The sequence below is a fragment of the Phallusia mammillata genome, chromosome 6, assembly GCF_965637545.1.
Source record: "Phallusia mammillata chromosome 6, kaPhaMamm4.hap1.1, whole genome shotgun sequence".
NCBI classification, from domain to species: domain Eukaryota; kingdom Metazoa; phylum Chordata; class Ascidiacea; order Phlebobranchia; family Ascidiidae; genus Phallusia; species Phallusia mammillata.
In genome coordinates this window covers 9,983,245-10,004,609 of record NC_137257.1, presented here as the reverse complement: position 1 = coordinate 10,004,609, position 21,365 = coordinate 9,983,245, and the positions used below count along the sequence as shown (strand labels likewise).

Sequence of the window (21,365 nt, the reverse complement as noted above, 5' to 3'; positions counted from 1 at the left end):
AATCACGATTTGTATAGTTGTTTTCATTATAAGTCAGTGGTTCTCAACTGCAAGTGTCAGCCCATGGACACCCAGCCTAATCAAAAAAATGTCATGGTGCGTAAGAAAGCATGAACAACAAGCGTTTTAACCCTATTTCTTTAAACCCAAATGTAAAAAGTGACAAAATTATTGACAGCTAATATTTTGACCTTCTTTCAGTGTGTTAATATGAAGCTATCTCCAGTTTATCAAAAAGTAGTGGGCCGCCCAAAAGCCATCATGGACCATTATAAATAGTTTACCAGGTTTTTATGTAAGTTACATACACTGTAGGCTTTGTATCGGCAAATAACCAGGATGACTGAACGTTGTATGGTTCCTTATCTACTTTCCGCTTGCTGCTCTTTTGTGGGCTTGGAATTGACGAGGGCCGCTTTAGATCAGTGACCAACGGTGGAAAGCAAAGCTCTGCAGGAAAACATAGATACGTGTTTTACAAAGATAAAACACATTGAGACAAAATGGTGATGACTTCACTACAAACTTGCAATCAGCTTCTCTATTAAGGGATTGAGTTCGTGAGCCCTGATTTGCAAATAAAAGAAACAACGCCTGTATAAGTGAATTATATATCTCGATTTTAACAACTTCGTGTCTACTGATTTTGAGTCAGAAGCATTTGCTTTTTTAATTATTATTTACTGAAACAGTTTGTGATCTTGGACAACATTAACTTACCTACCGTTAGAGAAACATATCCTGTGCATATAGCATTTATATTTAGGTCGAAATCAATTTTAAATACCACTATACAAACTGCAACACTGCAGAACCACACCAATTTACAACTCTACGCCAATGCAACCTCTCCAACTTAAAACTCTACAAAACCGCTGCTAAACAAAATCACACTCTACCGCTGTCATCGTTAAACTCTCCCAACTCTCCTAGACTCTCTGACCCGAACCAAGACATTGATGAATTCCAACTGGAACTGGCATCCGAAGCTCGAATGTGTATTTGGCTGCTGTAGGCGTGAGTTACGTCCATTTGAGCCCGTTCATTGGCATACAGCTGTATATTATTCGCAACAGTAAGCTTGGCCTGCCTAAGTCGCGCTTGCACATCCAGTTCTAGAATTCGAGGAAATTCTATGAGTTGAGGAGATCGCTTATGTCTTCGCAGGCTGGCTTTAGTGGCTGGTGTGAGGCGTGGAAGGGCTACTCCGTACCGTTTATGATTTTTGTAAGCTTCAGCTTCAAGCATCGCACTCTGCCGGGAGTTCACAGGCACCAAACGGCCAGATCTGCTCACAAACGCCATTCATAGTATTTATTCTGTTTGTGATTAATTCTAGAAGTGAATTTTTATACTTACGATGACCAACACGTATAAATTATATAAAATATTTAAAGTGGAAAGAAATTCATCTAAAAAAAATTAACAAACAAAGTATAAGTTAAGTATCTCTTCTGGTAAGATTATAAGCAGCAGAATAAGTTACTGTAAATGATACATTGTATGTTAACAGTAGAAATCATACAGCGCAAATGAATGGTTTTTATACGTTGCAGCAAATAAATATGATTAGGCCTACAACTAGTGAATTCTACAACAAATCGAAATTTTAGTACGAGGGGTTATACCGAATCAGACCAAGTTTTTACGCAATTAGAAATCAGGACATTTTAGATTCAAGACATTTCTATTCAGGCCTAGTGTATTGTAAGTTAGTAAATGTGCAGTCTTTTTTCTACACAAACGCTGTAGGACTGATACATGAGTATGTCCTCGCAAACCCAGCCATATATTTCAACAGCAAACCTGTTTGAAAAGGGACAGAACAGGCTATCCTGTGGGCACCATTCAGTAGCTGGTTGCTTTAATTTCGTCTTGTCTTCAGGCGGCTTGGTGCCAACAATATCAAAACTGTTGGAGGGGGCAACGATCGGAACAGTCGGCTCTATCGGCGGCAACTTTTCGGTGGTGTCGCTGGCTGTCGACACAGGCGTATTTGGGGCGGCGCGCTGGCCACATATCCCGTATGCGCTATGTGGAAAAACCACACGGTAATCTTTGCATGGCGGTTTGAAATTATCCGGCTCTGGAGAATTGTGGTGTCTTCTTTCTCCACCATGGCCTGTGACTGCAAGGATAACATATCTTGTGTTAATTGTTCTTGGTTAATTGGGTTATTTAAAATAAATAGTAATTTCATTCCCTAGATTTCTTGTTGGGCGTTTCGGGTTTATAACCCATTGGAAGAGGCTGCGCCAAATTTTCAAAGCTACTTAAAAAAAATCGAAATTTTTTTGAAGTTAAAATAAACTGTACCAGAGTTGTAAGTGGGGCCGAATCCGAAAGTGCAAACCCGAAACCTGTCTCGAATCCCAAAACAAAGCCCAAACTAGGCACGAAAGCTGATAAAATTGCTGCCCAAATACGCCACATGTGAAGTTAGGCCCTAAACTGTACAGAGTGATTTTAACAAAAAAATAAAAACCACGGGGGTGTTACAATTTGACACAACTGGTTTATTATTTTTTTCTCGTTATTCTGCCTGATGCGTTTTCTTAGATTTGAACTAGGAAGGAGGTGACATTGATACCTTGCGATCGGTTGGTCGTCACTGGTTTAGGCGGGGAGGGGCCTCTACATAGCGAAAAAAAGCAAAACAAAAATCAGATAATGTATTGTTCTAATCGTTGACTTACTTCTTAATATCGTTGGTTGTACGAGATTGATGTCTCTTCGTTCCTGTCGAAGTTTGTGAAAGAGAACAGTGAGTTTAATTAGAGTTTTTTGTCTGTTCTCCTCTAAGTTCCGTCGAATTTGTTCCCACTCCCGTCCCAACATCCCATGACGACATTCCAAGCGGCGAAGAAGATCGTAAAGAAGTTTCCTCTCGTTTCTGACTTCCCTCTGAAAAGAAGTTTCAAAGCAAAGACCGAATACGTATAAGGGTCGCAAGTACAAAAAAGTACAATGTTTAGGACTAATTTAAACCGAAAGCGGTGAAACAATCGAGAATAAGGGTACGTTTTACTTGAGTGATAGCTGTACGTGAAATCAAAAAATAAATAATTCTGGTATTATTGTGTTGGGAATTAACCTTTAATTTAAAGATACGGCGCAAAAATCAGCACATAATTCTCCTGGAACAATAATTATTGTAATTATTTAATTCATAAAATCGTAGGCCTATCCTTTTTAAATGTCACAGTCTAGACTCTAGAAAGTTCTCCAAAGTAAAAAACAACAACATTAATTTCATTTGCAAAGCAAAAAAACCTACCATGGTGGTAAAAATGAGATTTTCCTTGATCAGTCCACTACCAACTACACTCACAATGCAATTCCCAAAAATATCGATTTCAAATCAAAATCTTTTAAGGTTTGTTGTATAACAATCCACATCTTACCGACTCCCTATGACCGTAGATCCTTATTCTCGAACTTTCTTCTTCCTTCAGCTTGCGTCGTAACGAGTTAATGCAATTCTGTATCACGCAATGTTGCTTGTATCTCACTACCAGGTTTTGAAGTCGTATGCGCGGATACATCATAGACTTTTTGAGCAGTGCTAAACCAAGCTGATGAAAGACTGAACTGTGAGTGGTGGGTCCAGTCTTAAAGGGTTAGCAAGCACCGAGTTGTACCCAAAGCTTTCTTAGGCCTATCCGTGTTACAAGTGAATTCACTTTTTAGTTTACGTCTTTTAAGCATACAGTGACACTCGTGTTAAGAGATAATCAGTTTAATTTGTGGATTATAAACCATGGGGAGATTAGATAAAATGTTTTCATAACCAAGACCAAGTGGAGTTACTCACTTAATTCGAGTCTTAAAAGTATGTGACTTGAGTAGGACACTAGATGGAAATGACTAAACAAAATATTTTCATGTTCGAGTCACAAGTTGAGTCACTTAATTAGTCCGAGTCTTGTAAGTATCTAACTCAGGTCAAGTCGAGTCCTTAACGGACACTCAAATCAAGTCCAAGTAATTGTGAAATAATGTGTTTAAACCAAATGTGGATTATGTAAAAAAAAAAAAAATTTTTTAAAGTTACCAATTCAAAACGGGTCCTTACAAAACATAATGTCACTGAGATAAAGTCAAGTCCAATAAAATCCATGGCTTACTCTTTGCAACATACGCACAGGTAATTACTTATGAATCAAGCGACGTTACTACAACAAAGTGCCCACCCTCTTAATGTTGACGTCGAGACCAGTACAGCCCTCCAAACAGCATTGGTTAGTTTGGTGTTCCTGAAGGCTCATAAACATCTTTTGTGTTTCAGCTTTCCGAAATTCGTGCAACTGTACACGCAAAGCCTTGTTTTCTGCCTCTTTGCGCTTGAGCTCAGCTTGTGCTTTTGCTCTTGCGCGTTCGTTGTCCCTTACTTTGGACGAAAGCTCAAACGATCGATGTCTGAATCAGACAAAACACTATTTCTCGAACACACCATGTACTTCTTTCTTTAAGGCAACATAATTGGGGCAAAAGGATTAGGGTTACAGATATTTTAATGTGTTCTTATATGTTGTGGTGCAGATTTGTGTGCTGAAACACTGTATTTGTGGTTCAAAGTGAACTCTTTTGTAGACAATGTCATACATCAGCTTGAATAAAAAGCATGGTTATATCCCAAAACGTTAATTAATAAAACTAAAAAAAGCAACTTGTCATTTGAAAGTCCTAGAACCAAATTTAGACTAAAGTTTCATATGTTACGTGGCTATTTCTATAAAAATTGTCAAATTTAAAGGATACTTTACATTGTTATTATGAATCTTTACTGAGCCTACACGGCATGCAGAAAACTTACTGAAAGTCCTCAGCAAGTCTTGAATGTTTCTTTGCGGCTTTTAGCAATCTATTTTGAATCGTAACGATCTCGTCTTCTGCCTGTTTCAAACCGGCTAATATATTTGCTGGAATGAGATTCGTATCCGATCCACTTGATTCTGATGTCCATTGACTTTGCTGCTGTATATAACATTTTCTCGTTGACTTCAGCTTTACGGTAAGCTACTTATTACCTTTTTTAATAAGGGCTGTATATTAACATAGATAACATGACATAGACGTACATTGTCGTCCAAAACAGTTATGTTTAAAAGTGTATCTGCCTGGCAGAAAGCCTGAAATCCAATTTAAAACCTAAACTTACCCAAAATGTCGCACATAACAAGAACTTCTGCCATTCTACGTGTTTTAAAAGTAGCCTATCACATTTTCAAGATTCTATAAGGAATACCAACAAAGAATATATTTAAAATTATAGCTTAGGTTAATAGTGGGGCTTAAGGTAAAACGTCATCTACCTTTAGATCATCACTTCCTGTGATAAAGCTGATCAGTGCCTTTTTTGCTTTTCTAGCTTCCATAGCTTTCTTATCTTTTTCTTTCTTTGCTGCTGCCACCTCGGCTTGAGCTTGCACCCTCACTGCCACCAGATCTTGCTCAACTTGTTGCAGTTTTGCACCAGTCTGGAGCTTCTCTGTTTTGATGGCGTCCACCAAGTTTGTGCTCATACCCGATAAAAAGCTCATGACCTAATAAAAATAAGTTTGCGTGTTGTTCGGAAAATTGGTTGTGGGAATCAATTAGCATTCTATCGAGAATTTCGTAATTGTTTCCACATTTCATACTATACACCACTATCACGGAAAAACTGGGTTTACGAACATTTCAATGCTTGTGTTTTTACTTGTACGACTCTCTAGATTTAAGTGATGTAGTGCTTCCTACATCAGTGCGATGTTGGAAGCACTATGGTGTAGCAACCGAGTGAATAAACGAGTTAGATTTGTATTTAAGAGACACTTACTGGCACCGCTAGATGTCAGTGTAGCAGCATTCAACACACAAGTATAATTAGCTCTTAGTGAATCGTTCTGGGTATACCTGACGTGACAACTAAATGTAATACGCCTCTAACGAAAACATTAGGACAGTATAGGAGATCATATAAAACAAAGGATAAAGGACGCTAGATCAGTGTTTTTTTAAACTGTTTCGCGACAATCCTTAGACAGTTAAATGATCTAAAATGTCTACTTAAAACAAAAAACTATCAAGCAATTTATTTAAAGCATCATGTCCGTTAAGATTAAGGATAAGAAATGGCACCGTGTTATCGAGATTGGGTTTGTTGTTAAAAGTAATATTAAAACATTTGTCCCAACATACACTACATTAATAAATGAGATTGCCGCGATAACTTTTGGTCAAATCTTTCAAACAAAAAAAGATGAACCTTTGTTGAAATATTTCTGACAAATACTTCTGCTTGTTTCAGTGGATCATCATCTATTCCTGTTGCAGCAGCTAAAGCATTTTTTCTAGCCTTCTTTCTTTGCGCTTCCTCTTCTTCCAACTTTGCTTTTCTTCTCCGCACAGCCGCCTCGCGGGAGAGAGCGTCTCTCTTTTTGTCAAGGGCTGATTTTCCATCTCCGAACTCGGGGAAGAAACCACGAAATTTTACGACCTTTGGACGAGGTGGTGCTCGAATGCTCGATCTTCGTGCAATCTGAAGTACATCTTGCAAGGGGATCATAGACGACCTTCTACGTTGACCTAACCTGGCCATCCTTCGGTCAACGACAGACAACATCTTCGGAGCATTTTCGTCTGTATTTTCATCTCCTCCTTGCTGAGCCTCTGAATCAGTAGCATTGGTCACAACAATACCCACTTGGGGTGCTATGTTGGCGGTATCAGTGTCAGTTGGAGGAGTTTCAAGGCGTATGGTAACAACGGATGAAGTGTCATCCTGGTTAATTCCGGAAGAAGGTACAATAAGACAGGGATCGTCACATTCGCTTATCGACTCAAAGTCTGCGCTGTAGCCGCTGCTAAAATGAGGCACTGAATCCGGCTCTCTTGGCACAGCCATACTGGCTCGTCGCTGCTTTTCAGCTAACACTTTAGCCGCTAAAGAATTACGCTTTTCAGGTTTTGGTTTTGGAGAAGCTGCATCTTTTCCCACCACAGCGGTTCTTAACGACTTCCAGTAATTCCCATCAGCGGGCTTGACTATCTCCTGCTGTAAGTCTTCAGAATTTTCATCACTGGTTGGCTCATTGCCACCAGCAAAAGACATGCCCTGGGCTCCAAAACCACCCATGCCGCCTTGCATGCCTCCGTCCATCATAGCCATCATATCTGCCACACCACCTTGGCCACCTGGAGGCGCCCCGCCACCCATTATGCCTTGCATAGTTCCGCCATGTTTGGGTTGCGGTTGTGTTTGGGTAGCGCCGATCCCGTCAAAGCCTGAAGCTTGCATTGTCATTAGTCCTGTGGTTTTCCGTTTTCTGTCCCCACTCGACTCTTCAAACAACTTTCCTACACAAAAAAGAAATTAAACTTGTTAAAAGTGACAAGACAAAACAACTGGGAGAGCATTTAAAATTATGGAATCCTGTTTAAATGTGCTGACCAATCTTTCGTAAAAGACTTCTATTTGCACTTGTAGATGTGGGTAAAACATTTATGTGAAAATAATGATAAAATTGTGTCAACATTCGGTGAAATATATCTACGAACCGGTTACATATAAAATCAAGTTTACAGAAAAAAAAACGGCCCAAATAGAGATACAAAGCGACACGCTTTTTTTGTTTAAAACATAATTGTAAGCGGGCCTGATATTGGGGCCCAAACCCAAAATTTTGTTAAAACAAAGTCCGAATTAGGCGAATTAAGTGAGATTCCAACGTAAGTCTACGACATTCTAAGGCAAATCTACGACACAAATCTGGTTTAATTTGAAGTCAGGCTCGTTTAATGAAAACTGAAACCCGATACCGACCCAAAAAGCCCAGTCCGACTTTCCGAAAATGCTTGAGCCATAATCGGCCATATGTGTCATACCTGTTTATATACACTTGAGTCGCATAAAACTAAACAAAGTGTTAACCTTTCAGCCCAATAATCATCCCCAGTTCTTCGCTTAAACTTTCGTTAAACTTTCTCATTTCCTTCTGTACTCTCATCGTTTCGTCGCAAACTGCAAAGCATAGGTTTTGTAGTTCCTCTTCGTTTTTCATCTTGTCCAATACCTGTCCATTTGAATTAAAAGTTGTACAGTAAATGGCAAAAAAGTTACCAGATAATTTAAGCTGCGAGGTAAACGAACCATTCCTTAACAGGTCATACAACTGTTGTATTAATAAGTTATAATAAAAATGTTACTTGTTACCAAATGGTTGGTAAGGTTAGGCGAACGACCCGCAGGGGTGAAATTTAATTTTTAAGGTGGTTTGGTGCGTTTTTTGGCTTTACATGAAGCTTTAAATGTCGTTTCTCCATTTCATTTTTTCTTCCCAACATTCGTGGCTGAAATTAAAGTTGATGGCTGAACTTTTCCCTTTTTTAAGAAAGTTTTGCACTTATACAGTAATACAAGTTGGCTGTTGTCACATAAAGTTTTTATAAATTGGTTGAGGCGTATAATCAAATAACAATGCTTTATACATGTAAAACGTTTAGAGGTTGAGAAATTTTAGCAAGTAATTGGAACTTTCAAACGACAATTAATTAAATAAACAACCCTCTTTTTATAGAGCTCTTCTGGCAATTGTATTTTATATACAGGACTTGTATATAAAATGTGTGCATTAAGTGTAATTTACCCTGATGAAGGCGACCTGTATAGGACGTCAAAATGTCGGTACAAAATACCATTGCCAGAAGAGCTCTATAATTTTGATAGCAGCAACAGCTTATATAAACATCCCTCTATTTTAAAATCCGCCATAAAGTCTAACTTAACAAACTGTTATTATTAGTACGAGTAATTTTTTTAGCTTAACCGAAGCTTATGAGCCAAAATATATTTCGCACCGATTTGTGTTTTTCCTGATCAACCGCTGTTTTCATCTTCAACTTATAATCATCCGCCATACGTTCCAATCTGTCCCTCAGCTCATCAATCTCACCATGAGCTCGCTGACAATTTTCGATCAATTCCTGTCGCTCATCCGGTTTGAAAATGACTCGAGTCGGAACGGAAGTTTGAATACTTTTTCTGGCTGAAATGCGAAAAAAACTAAGAAACAACGTTGCTTATGGACGTAAAAGAAAAAAACTTCCAAACTAGCTAAAATTTGCTAGAACGTATAATGTTGCATTGTGGGCAGAAAATACACAAATAGTGCGTTAAGCAAAAAATAATGAGACAATAACAAAAAATTCAAATAATAGGTACCTAATCTAATGAGCAAAAACTACACCAAGCACACAATGAAAAATTGAAGACAAGGATAGGAACCAAATGTAGGATTAGAAACAAAGTTTATAAGTCAGGTCATTGCTATTAATATTATAAAACCTGACGGCAACCCAAATAGCCTTAACCGTTAGCATTTTCAGAAAATTTACCTAATTATCTTTCATGCTCTTTACGCCATCTATTGGTTATTACCACACTTATTGTGATATGAGTTCTTACTTTAGTACAATTTGTATGTGTAAGCACGCAACCAGTAAAGAATATTAAGTTACAGTTTGAGATCACAACAGTATAGCACTCGTGTCACAATTAGGGACTTCAATTCTCAACGCTAAAACGACCCACGGACCCAAAAGTAACAATGTGCAAAACAACATGAACAAACAAAAAAGTTAAAAACAAGAACAAGTTTACGTTAAGTACCAATGTCATCATTACTAGACTTCCTAAATTCTTTACGCTAAAAAATGTCCCTAAATATAAAACAAGAAATTACGTTGAGTAAGTCGGTCGCTTTGGGATTTCTGATCATACTTTACGACCGCCTCTTCACTTGTGGGAACAGTTACAACATCACTTGGTATTTTTTCCACGAGTGGTACTTCAACAACCTTTGTTTTTTGGGGTGTTGTCTCTTCAGCCTGATAAGAAACTACAGTTGTTACAATCTTATTGTAAGTGTGAAACCAAATAAGTTATAGCACGCAGTATTCTTTTGCTAAGGAATAGGTTTTGTCTAAACTTACAATACAGTTTTTATATATCAAGTGATTTTTTTTCAGATTGCATGATGCCGAATTTATTTTTGACAAATTAGGTGATGTCGAACATAGATATTGGGCTTAGGTTTTATCCATGTATATTTTCCATTTTTTTTATAAAAGCAAATTAATAAAAAAATATACTTTAGAATTAGTTTTTTTTGTTTTGTTTTCATACAGTTTATATTCGCGCTTTATATAATTTGTTAATCGAAAAATTCAAAACATTAAAAAGCCACCAAGCAAAACTAATATCTTAAACCAGAAACAGAAGGAATTCCTCCAAACTAAAGGCAAGTGTCTTAAAATCTTAAATAAAACAAAATTCAAACAATTGTTAAACCTTCACTGTGGGTTTTTGTTGCAGATCGGTTGGAGATATCTTTGGTCCCTCGACAACTGATTCCGTCGATCGTTTCGGTTGCTCATCAGGGGACGGTGGTGGCCTTTTTGGCGTTTTTTGTTGTTTCTCGCTTGTTTTCAACTCGATCGCTGCTTGTTTTAAGCGTCTAATCACCTGCATGCGATAAACAACACAAATAAAATTGTCTCCTTTACTGTTTTGCGTTACATAACCATGTCCGGCTTTGTGATTGCTTTAGTGCTATTTTGTCGCTATGTTCACCAAGCGAAATAAACTCGTCTCATCTCATCTCATTTCATCTCAAACGACTCGTTAAAGTTAAATTACTAATGTGGTCAATAATTTGGCCGAGTGGTTGGCAAAACCGCCTTGTGCTCCCACAGTGACGGTTCCGATCCTGTCTTGACTACGTGTGTTTCCGTTAGCAATAACTTGAGCGGCATTATTCCAACCAAGTGCACCCATACAAAGGATAAAGCAAAACCAAAGTCACATTCTCTAAAAGTCAAAAAACTGTAACAAAAATGATCGTAGCTCTACGGCGGATTCACTGTGACCATGAGGCATTGAGGCGTTGTCCACCCATCGAGGATAACACCTATGCAGTGCATGAAACCATAGTGTGTGGCCACATCATGAGTAAGTGATCTATGGCCCACAGTCCATTCTGGCGTATATTGGAGTATGTGTGTATACCCAGACATGTATAAAATGCTAACGGAGATTGTCCATCATTATCTTCAACTTTCGGCCGCTTGACTGATGTACTGACACAAAATATACCTATACTCCTAATAGGACTTCACGGCTAATACGACAACGTGCGCTGGAAACGGGCATTTCAATAAAGAAATCAGCAGTTGTGTACATAAAATATAGTTTACCTCGTCTTTGTAATAAACCATGAGTCGCAACGACATTATATTGTTTTCCTGTGCCGATAATTTTTCTTCCATCTCTTGTATTTGTTTCGCTGCCTTTTCACTTTCTTCTTCCATTGCCTGAACTTCTTCAGCAAGATTGGCACTGACCTCTTTTTCCTCGTCCAGCCTACAGGAAGGTGAAACAATTTATTTTTAATGCATTGCGAGAAATTGTTAAGAGACGTAAATTAGATTTGTGCAAAATCACGTCATAAACATTAAGATCCCCAAGTTTTGAAAATTGTTTTTAATAAGTCATACGAACTGAGACAATCTTGAACTGAACAAAATTGATTGGTTTTCAAGTTTAACGTGTTTAGAAAGCAGTTCTATTCGTCGCAAAATTGTTGTTTTTGTCATTCGAGTCTTTTGTAGAGTTTGAGTTACATAAAGTCCCTGAAAAAACACACAATAGTCTCAATTGAATCGGGGCCCTGTTATAAGTTACAAAAACTCTCTTAGAAAGTCGGTCACAACCTTCTAGCATGTCCTGTCGCAAAAGACATTGTTTGAAAAAAATTTAAACTAAACATGATAAAATATTTGCAGGCAAAATACGCGCTTACTTTTTCTTTAAACTGTCGCACTCTGCTATTTTCGTGTTCAAAGAAGTTTTCACCTCTTCTACTTCTTCTTCAAGCTCAGCGTAGTCCTCTTCGAGTTCTTCCAATCTTTCCTTGCATTCTGTGACATAAATGCAATCTGGATTGACTTAGGCTCCTTAAAATCTGAATTTTACTTACATAAAAGGGAATGAGTATTAGTCAAACCAGTGTTGTAATTTAGGCCGGGTTCGAACCGGATTTGGGCTTGGGTTTGTTCAAAAACACGGGCCTGACATTACACTTCGTGTCAGTCTTTTTTTGAAATAAATTTACCAAGCTGAGGAGCTAGTTGCTGGATCTGACCTAATGTCAAACAACCCTAAGACGCCTTGTTTAAGACCAATTGTCTATTGTGTTTGTTGTCTTATGCTTGCCTGGGACTTCAGTGTATAGGCCTGTCAATCAAACTTTCAGGCCTAATCGGGTTTTTCAAAAACGATTTGGGGATCGGGCCGGGTTCGGGCGCCAGTTTTAGGCCCGTTTACAACTCAACTTTACAACTCTAATCTATGACTTACCATCGAACTCAGACTGATTCGGAAGGTCCTGGAGTTCTTCAACGTGTTTTTGAAGCTTGGCAATATCATCGTGGAGTGCACCGATTTTCAATGACAACTTTTCGTTTTCTTTTACTGACGAATCCAACTGTAATCGAATGCGACAACGTTGAATCAAAAATATTAAACTTATTGCAACGCACAATCTAGAACAGTGCTCTTCAACCTTTTTAGTGGCACGGAACCCCCAAGGTGTTTAGTCAAACTTTGCGGAACCCCCTATAAAATAACTTTAATGAGTGTAAGAAGTAGGCTAGGTCAAAGAAAAATATTTCATTTTTTCTTAACACACCCAAAGCACATAATAAAAGTTGATATCAGTTGAATGATTCTTTGAAACACATTGCTATGTTACTTGGATCAGTCGTTTCTATATTATCTCGCAATTTGGAGTGGATCATGGCTGTGTTTATTACGTCACTATTGATCAATGGTGTAACCAAGGTTAACAATATTGAACAGGCGAGCATTCAGTGATATTATGAATCATTCATGTTTGACTTGCAACACCTAACCGCTGCGAACCCCTGTGCAACCCTTAAAGTTCACGGAACCCCTGTAAGATTGTACGGAACCCCGGTTGAAGAGCACTGATCTAGAACTAGACCAACGTTTTTCAAAACTGCTTTTATATCCACCTACAGGACAGCGGTTCCCATCCTGTGGGTCGCCTGACAATTAGCCTAGGGTTGCCAATGGCAGTGATTCTGGTTTTAGACCATGGACCACAGGCCTGAAAACAAAATTGTAATTAAAAAACATCGTGCGGATAATTTTTTAGAAGTCAGGTTTAATATATAGCCTGTACTAAATTGTAAGTGTTATCAAGGGGTCAAATTCTATGCGTTTTGTTGGTAACCACAGGGCTTGAAGGTTAATTTAAGATGGCAACGACTCATGGAAGACTAAGAACCACTGATCTGGGTAACGATAAACCGGTGTACCTGCTTTTTTTGCTTTGCAATTTTTCGTCGTGCTTGTTGTACGAGTTTTTGTAGATCGGTTATTTCTTTCTGCATTTGCGCGGCTTCTTCCTGCATCCTGAACAATATATGTAAACTTAAAACTGAGAATTTGCCCACAAAAAGTTTTACGTTGCGCTCGATGGGCCGTTGCGCTCGATGGCCCAAAAAAATACTTTTTGTTCTCTGTGTTTTTTCTGTACCTGTTAACAGTTCCCTGTGATTCTCTCAGCAGAGTTTTCGTTTGCCCAGCTTCGTTTATTTTTCCTTCAATGGTTGCGTTTATAAATTCCAACAATAACATGGCTCGTTGCAAACGCTTTTTGCAAGAAGGCTTCAAAAAACATTTTAGGCGTAAACAACAATTTGTCGCTTTTAAAATTTATTGGAATAACTTTTTAAATTTGAATAATATTTTCCGAATGTAGTTAGGTTTACTTTATTAATTGGAACTAAAAATTGCACACAGATCGTCATAGGAAAGAAACTTAAAAATAAAATTACATCTAGAGCAGGGAATTGAAGGCAATTTCAATCCAACTTTTTAAACACAGAAAATATACACGCGTCGAAACCAAAAGAATAAATCTCAATCTGCTAGTTTTTATTTGTAAAAAGGTCAATTACCTTCGTAAAACGATGACCAATCACTTCTTGCACATAGAACATAATGTCGAGACTGGCCTCCTTCCATGAGTTACTGATTTCCCGAAAAATTATCGCTTCCACTTCCTTTAATGGATTATTTTCAGGGACTTCTTCACCTATACAGTTATCAGTGCAGGTTAAATTTATTTCGCTTGGTGAAAGAAAACGACGACCAAATAACTAAAACAGAATAGACTGCTGGGTATCGTTACAGAAAGTTGTTAGCGGGCGGCCCGAACCCGATTTATTGTAGATACGATTCCCGTATTAGATGCAAAAGTTGTCAATGCGGAACAAATTTACCAACTCATGCTATGTGTGCAGACAGGTACGATTTATACTAAAGCCTGAACCCGGCCCAAAAAGGTTAAAAAACGAACTGCATAAAGTCATATATACATCTACAGTTAAATAAAAGCGGTTCAGAACTATTTTCTTCACGTATATTTAATCTCCAGAAATAGTGAATTTAGTAGGCTGCAATATTGCTAATTTTCAAAAAGTATTGTAGGCTTTATAAAGTGTTATACCTTGTTTCCATACAGTAACTTCTTGACTATTGGCAACAGTTTGTTTTTTCTTATTTGCACCACTTCTAAACTTGCAGTACTGATCAATCTTGTTCCGGAGTTTGATGCTAAAACGTACTACGATTTTTGATTTGGAGAATAAATCGTTTAAAAAGCGCATTTTTTTCAGACGTGAACTATTTTCGACTAAACAAAATACTTTCGAATTTTTGCACAGCTTACAAATACGTCTGAATGAGTATCCAAAACGCATTTTTGTGTCTAAAATTGATGCTCTAATAGTCTAACATTTTAAATGAAAGCAAGTCATTTGTTTGAAACTTTCAAACATGCTTTGGTATTTAAAATTGTTAGTCACTCTTTTTTGCTAGTCGCTGGACGGTGTTTTTAAACTATGAATAACTGTGCACTGATTCATATAAGTAATGGAAATTGGTATTGTCAAAACATCTGAGTAGTAAAATGTCCCCGTTTGATGTCACATCAATGTCAAATTGTGTATAGTTAAGCTCCTCTTCAAGTCTGTGTCTTGCATACAACCTATAGGTACTGTATATATGCACCTAAACCTTATAGGTTTCTTAAGCAACGTTTACAGCATTTTAAACGTGTTACGGCCGTGCATGCTACAAACATCGAAAAACTATTTCCAAAATGTTTACCGACCTGCACCAAAGTTTTCGACTCGGCATAGTCTTTTTCTTTTTGCGCGCTGCTGCGATGTGTGGAGGAAATTTGCTGGAAAGTACGTCGTATGTGTCATCCGATCCAATAAGTTGGATGAGCTGTTCGATTTTGCGGGCGCACTGCCACGCCTTCTGCAGCGCAAGCACTATTCCACTAAAAACAAAACAATAAATTATGTACTAATGTTTAACGATCGAACTAATGCCTTAGATACAGCGCTCTTAAAACAAAGAAGCGTGACAATACTTTAAACAATTGAAACTCTGGTTAAAGCAACAATAGGAAACAGACCACGCTTAAAATATATTTGATTATTACACTCACGGCATTAGGCACATAGCAAGAACATTTAGCACAGTGGTTCTCAACCTTTCGTGGAAGGTGGCCCCCTAAAAGTAACTTTTGGGTCTCGTGACCCCCTTCAAGTAACCTTGTAGGACCTGTGCCCCCTTAAAAATGTACATGGCAAACTCGTGTTGAAATTATTATTTCGGCTCTAAAACATGTCGAAATAGAGTAAACAAGAATCTGTAATCGTGAAAAAACTCAATATAGACGAATAGTATGTGAAAAAGCCGATTAAATTAGGGAACAAAGTTAAAAATAATTTTTTTTAATGGGTGTTTCTGGTAAATCTACACCCGTGGCCCCCCGGAACACAGCTCGTGCTCCCCCTGGGTGGGGCATGGGCCCTGGTTGAGAACCGCTGATTTAGGAAAACATACGCACCGGTAAATATCCGCTTCTTCACTTTCTCTCTCGTCAATCGGTTTCACTCCCACCTCATCCCAAGTGATATCGAATGCGAAGTTGGACATCCAGTCGATCAATTCCACCATATCTGTATCTCTAACCAAGGAAGAATAGAAATAGATTAATTACCCACGAAAAGTCGTGTAATATAAAGTGTGTTGACATTCGAACAAGGAATATTCGATGGATGCTATCAGAGTTGTAACCGTCTGCAGTCCAGAAATCGATCTCTAACCATAAAATGAAACCGATTCGAAATTTTATTGAAATATAAAGCCGAATTAAGAAAGTTAGATCTTCTAAGTTAAAGGTAAATCTACGACACAAATGTAGCCTAGATTGACGCCATGGACAAGGTGCCCGTTTTATGGAAAACTGAAGTTCGATCACGACCCGACTTACTGCTGGTTCATATACAACAAGGTATTAACCAGGGAGTATTAACTATCTTGTCCCACATCGTACTTTTGCACTTAAAAAAAATTGCCCCAAAACGTAATCTGTTGCAGAAGTGAAGGTCACATACAAGGTTTTTGAGCCATAATTTCAGGAGGTAATTGTTTAAACGATGTGATAGGGATAGGCTACACTTAAATAACATTTTTTTCTCCAGGTAACACAATTCAAAAATCAGTAGTTATTACCAAGCTTCGTTGTTAGAAAGATTATTGCAACAAGCACACGGACCAAATAATGACCATAATTCACATGCACCCCTAAGCAAACTTTGACCGATCTATAAGACGCTGGAGAACGACGGTAAAATACACATAAAAAGTGCTTTATATTAACTTACAATTGACACAAAAAGTGGTCTGGTAACAGCAGTTATCACTTAATTCTAAAGGCTGAGCAAATCAAACAGCATCTTACTTTGATTTGCAGGCTTGAATGTATTGAGCAATCTGGCACATGATTTCAGACTGTTCAGCTTTTCGTTTCCAAACTTCCTCAGTATGTACTTCGTCGTTGGGATCCTGGAAGACAACTGGACCAGTACCATCATTATCTTCGTCCAAACCTTCTTTTTCCCATGGAATATCATCAGCCTGTTATCTTGCTTCACACGTTTATTTCTTACACCATGACCAAACATGGTTTAAGTTTAAAAAGCCAAAAGATGAACACAGAAATTATATCTTGCCAAAGGGTTATTTAAAGAATTGACCCGGAATGCAAATCGCACACTAAATAAACGTCAACAAATCGTCATTGATTTGCCAAAAGATGCCAGAGTAATTATATCATGTTGCTTATAGGTTATCTTTTATTGCTTGCTTTCTTCGTTTAGCACATATACATCACCATACCCCTAGCCCCTAAGTTTAAGAGACACCTTACTCGTGAAGTTGCACATAGCTTCACATCTTGGTAAACTACATACTGTTCAGCTTCTACACTTATTTTTCTCCACACCCATTATACCAGACTCAAACTGTAATTTGTTTTGGATAATTCTACAAAAAAAGACAATAATTCTGGATACGTCTGAGAAATTCCGAATGTCTCGTAACCCTATATCCAAGCCAAACCGCCGTTCAAGTCATACATTGCTCTTTCTGCACACCTAGTATACACCGAAAGCTATGTGTCAATACCGACCGTGTCGTCTCCCATTTCAAGGGCAGTTACTATTCTCGTTTTACAAGCTTCGAGTTTTGAAAGAATTTTCGCTCTCTTGCGGAGTGCTTGCATCTCCTCCAGTCCCATCATTTTCATTACTACGTCGCTGGACACATCCAGATTCTCCGCTAGGTGTCGTGGAAATGATTCCACGTAATCATCTAAAAAAGTCTTACGTTTTGGGCAGGAACTTGGCCGAATGGTCCTTGACCCACATAGAGACAAAAAATGATCGGATTCGCTTGGGTTCGAACCCATGCAAAAAAATTACTATGTTTGGCAGCAACCTGGCCAAAAAGTCCGGGGCGTATGATATACAAATACGCCTTGTCGCCTTGTCGGAATTCGTCGAAATGCACCAAGTCAATTTTTACATGTAGCCTACATATGACAAGTCAATATAGTTTTTGAGATAGAACATCGTTTTTTAGCAATGAAGCTGTACTTATAATATTAAAGTCGACCTATACAGTGAATTGAATTGAGTTTATTTCGCTTATTAAAAGTCCTAGCAGAATAATTGCGCAAACAAAGTCCCCCAGTCAGTGAGGGGGAAAAGGAGTTTTTTACTCAAGCTACTTGGTCCACCCATGTCGGTGCGTTAGAGATAACTGCAAGAATTTGATAAACATTAAAATTTAAATAGCCCATGATTTTGTTTACATGTGCAATGATATTCCTTTTTCAACACGCATTTACTTACCACTTACTGACAAGACCTGTCGAAGTTCAGCCATCTTTTCACGAGCTATTTTCTCCAGCAGCATATCAGCAGGTGACTTTTCCGAACGACGACGTTGACGCCGCCGTGATGGCCGTTGGCCAGTTGCTACAGCACCCTTCGTCATATTGTCCTTGGTTCACATTTCTTATTAAATAACAACTCTTTCTACAAACTAACTGGGTCGTTCATAAGGTCTCACATAATACAAGACACATGTGATCAAATGTTGTTGGCGGTTTATACTCGCTTATTCGGTAACAATTACCATTGTATGTCCCATTTGACCTTTTTACCCAACCGAGATTTTTGTTTTTATCGCTAAGATTACTATCTGTTTCTGTTTTGTTTGATCTGTCAGGTCTGTTTTAGTTGATTTCAACTGAACCGTTAGATTCAGACCAGTTACAACCACCTTAGGGTCAACTTTTTTGCTAAATTAGGCAGTAGTTCTAGTGTTTACAAACAAAAGAATGAACGGGTTGCACCAGCGATGCACCAAACAAGCTAATTTCTCGAACCGAAACCAAATGATTTGTAACGCCGTTATAAGTCGTAGTTAAGCTATACGCTTGTGACCAGTGGTGGGATTCAGCCGGTTCGCACCGGTTCTATAGAACCGTCTCATGGAATTTTATGACATCAGCGAACCGGTTAGCATTACTGGTTACCGTCCATGGAGTTTTTGTAACAGAACCGGCTGAAAAATATGACTTTTGTGATAGAACCAGCTGGAAAAAAATTGAATTCCTCCACTGCTTGTGACGTAAAACACAAAGTTTTGCTAAAACAAGATAGTTACGACCTACCACAATTCTGTCAGTTTTAAGCCAATTTGTTGAAAAAAGAACTGATTAAATCCCAGCACGTTATCCAATACAGCTTTATAATGGTAATTGTGCTTGATTTGATTTTAATTTGTTGCAGCATACATTATATACATTGTATTTCTGGCTTAAAACAATTTGAAGAACGATACATTTTGCATTCATTGTCGACACATTAACTGTTAAAGGAAAAGATTTCCGTTATTTCGGGGTCTCAGAATTTCCTAGTCACATTGTTGTTGAGAAACAGTGGTTTTCGAAAACATGTATATGTATAATGGTCATCAACGTTCGCTTGTAGTAAAATGAACTAGTGTATGATTTCTTCTTGGTTTTTAACATTTCTTCGTGGTTTTAAAACACACTGCAGAGCACTTGTTTTGTGTCACTGCACCATACTGCATGCCACACCAAATGTTTAAACACACTAGAAGAGCAAATATACAGTACAGGAGCACACTTTTTTGACAAATACCACTAGACATGATTTTATTTGCAGCCAATCTGTTATACAGGCAAGTGTACATGGCCACTGTAGAGCATGGAATAAATTTAGCCTGGGGGCCATTGCAATTGCCGGCCTCCCAAAACGTGTATGTGTAAATGGTAAACGCTTTGGGCACCATCAGGACCATCATTCACAACTAATCTGAAACCTTTGCCCAGTCCCTCTTGCTCAGCACATTTTTTGGCAACCATCATGAGATGTCCCATCAGCTAGTCACAAAAAATAAATTAACACTGTTAATAAACTGAACTACATTGACAATGGACAAAAAAAGTTTATCCAAACATTAATCTATTGATAGATGTCGCTCTTATTAATGGGTGTAATGAATGAAGGACACCAAGGTACAGGGACAACAATGTTAAAATTACTGTTGTGTCACCTGAATAAAGATTTACTGCATTATTTGTTTCATTAACATTCCTGGAATATTTGAATTTAATAATTCAAAATAGTGCATTTGTTTCATAAAACTTGTCAGTTACATTCTTTAAGTTGTTGACCAAAATTATGTTGGGATTCTATATTCTAACCATGTCTTAACTTAACCCACTGTTTTTCTAACATTAAAACAGAGACATATTGCTTTTAAAGAATCAATACACTCTTAAACAGACACTTTTCATGGACAAAGAAAACAAAAGCAAGAAATAATTCTAACAACTTTCTCTATGCATATTATATGTAGTGTACATTGGTTCAAGTTTAAAACAGCAGTACACATCACCTTGGTATTTATAATAATGTTATAAACAATTTCTTGGAACTAGCCATTTTTTACATTTTGTTGTGATAGAATTTTTCACAGTTTATGCTTCTTACCTGTTGATCTTCAGGGCTAGCTTTTGACAACTGAGCAATAGGTTTTTTCGGAACAACAAGAAAGTGCACAGGGGCTTGTGGACTGACATCCCGGAATGCTACACACTAAAAGTATAAATCGTAGTGAAATTCAAATTTTAATTATATCAACAGTCACAATTTAAACTAAAATCTTGTTTTGAATACTGCAGTGCAGACAGTGCACACTGTTTTGGCCCACTAGGTTTGGTCACTCTTCAAAAAACATAAATTAAAGCAGTTTTTTCTGGTTTTCTAAACTAAATAACTTAGTTGGAAAACAAACCCTGGTGCAACTACATGGTTGCTTAAAGTAGAAGTTCATTCAATATTAAGTTCTGTTTAAAAGCAAACATTCGGGAAATAGTAATAGTACAAATAAGCATTTAAACTTCAATGTGGATAAAGTAGTCGCATTATTTACCAGGTCATCCTCATGAATTAAGTCTGATGGAATCTCTTTTCTTATAATCTTCGCAAAAATTGTATCACCCCCAGCTTGGGCCGCCTGGGCCTTGGCAACTTCATCGGCCATATTTGCGGAACAACTTGTCGCACAAAAACAAACCAACGAAAACCAGCTACTCAAGAAACATGTTCCGCTTTGTAAGCATTCGAACGCATGACTGCCATTTATCTTACACGCTCTAATGATTGCAGGTTACTGACGACAAAAAGAATAAACAAGAGTAATAAGTTTAAAATTAAAAAGTTCAATTCAATCAGCAGTCCAATTTTGTTGCGTGTTTGCACGAAACAACGATTGATTTGGTGTCTCGTTTGCAGAGTCCGCTTTTCATTTTCCCTTCCCATTGCAATGTTTTGGG

At 37.9% G+C, this 21,365-nt stretch overlaps 2 protein-coding genes across 2 annotated transcripts; both read right to left on the bottom strand.

The window, feature by feature from the left end:
* Positions 1–308: 308 nt before the first annotated feature.
* On the bottom strand, positions 309–19,597 carry LOC145232366 (uncharacterized). The gene is made up of 24 exons (XM_080096974.1): positions 18,346–19,597; positions 17,622–17,803; positions 16,893–17,068; positions 15,996–16,115; positions 15,246–15,419; positions 14,580–14,686; positions 14,029–14,165; positions 13,605–13,735; positions 13,384–13,480; positions 12,401–12,527; positions 11,844–11,961; positions 11,239–11,404; positions 10,334–10,507; positions 9,726–9,870; positions 8,842–9,029; positions 7,916–8,057; positions 6,251–7,341; positions 5,316–5,546; positions 4,817–4,974; positions 4,194–4,419; positions 3,405–3,575; positions 2,697–2,904; positions 1,807–2,128; positions 309–1,288 (listed from the first exon to the last, which is right to left on the bottom strand). The coding sequence occupies exons 1-24, from the start codon at positions 18,488–18,490 to the stop codon at positions 889–891; spliced, it is 5,136 nt and encodes a 1,711-aa protein (XP_079953100.1). The 5' UTR covers positions 18,491–19,597; the 3' UTR covers positions 309–888.
* Positions 19,598–19,662: 65 nt separating this feature from the next.
* LOC145232365 (adenosine 5'-monophosphoramidase HINT1-like) lies at positions 19,663–21,164 on the bottom strand. Its single transcript, XM_080096973.1, has 3 exons — positions 20,963–21,164; positions 20,521–20,625; positions 19,663–19,907 (listed from the first exon to the last, which is right to left on the bottom strand). Exons 1-3 carry the CDS (start codon positions 21,071–21,073, stop codon positions 19,743–19,745), a joined length of 381 nt encoding a protein of 126 aa, XP_079953099.1. The 5' UTR covers positions 21,074–21,164; the 3' UTR covers positions 19,663–19,742.
* Positions 21,165–21,365: the final 201 nt, after the last annotated feature.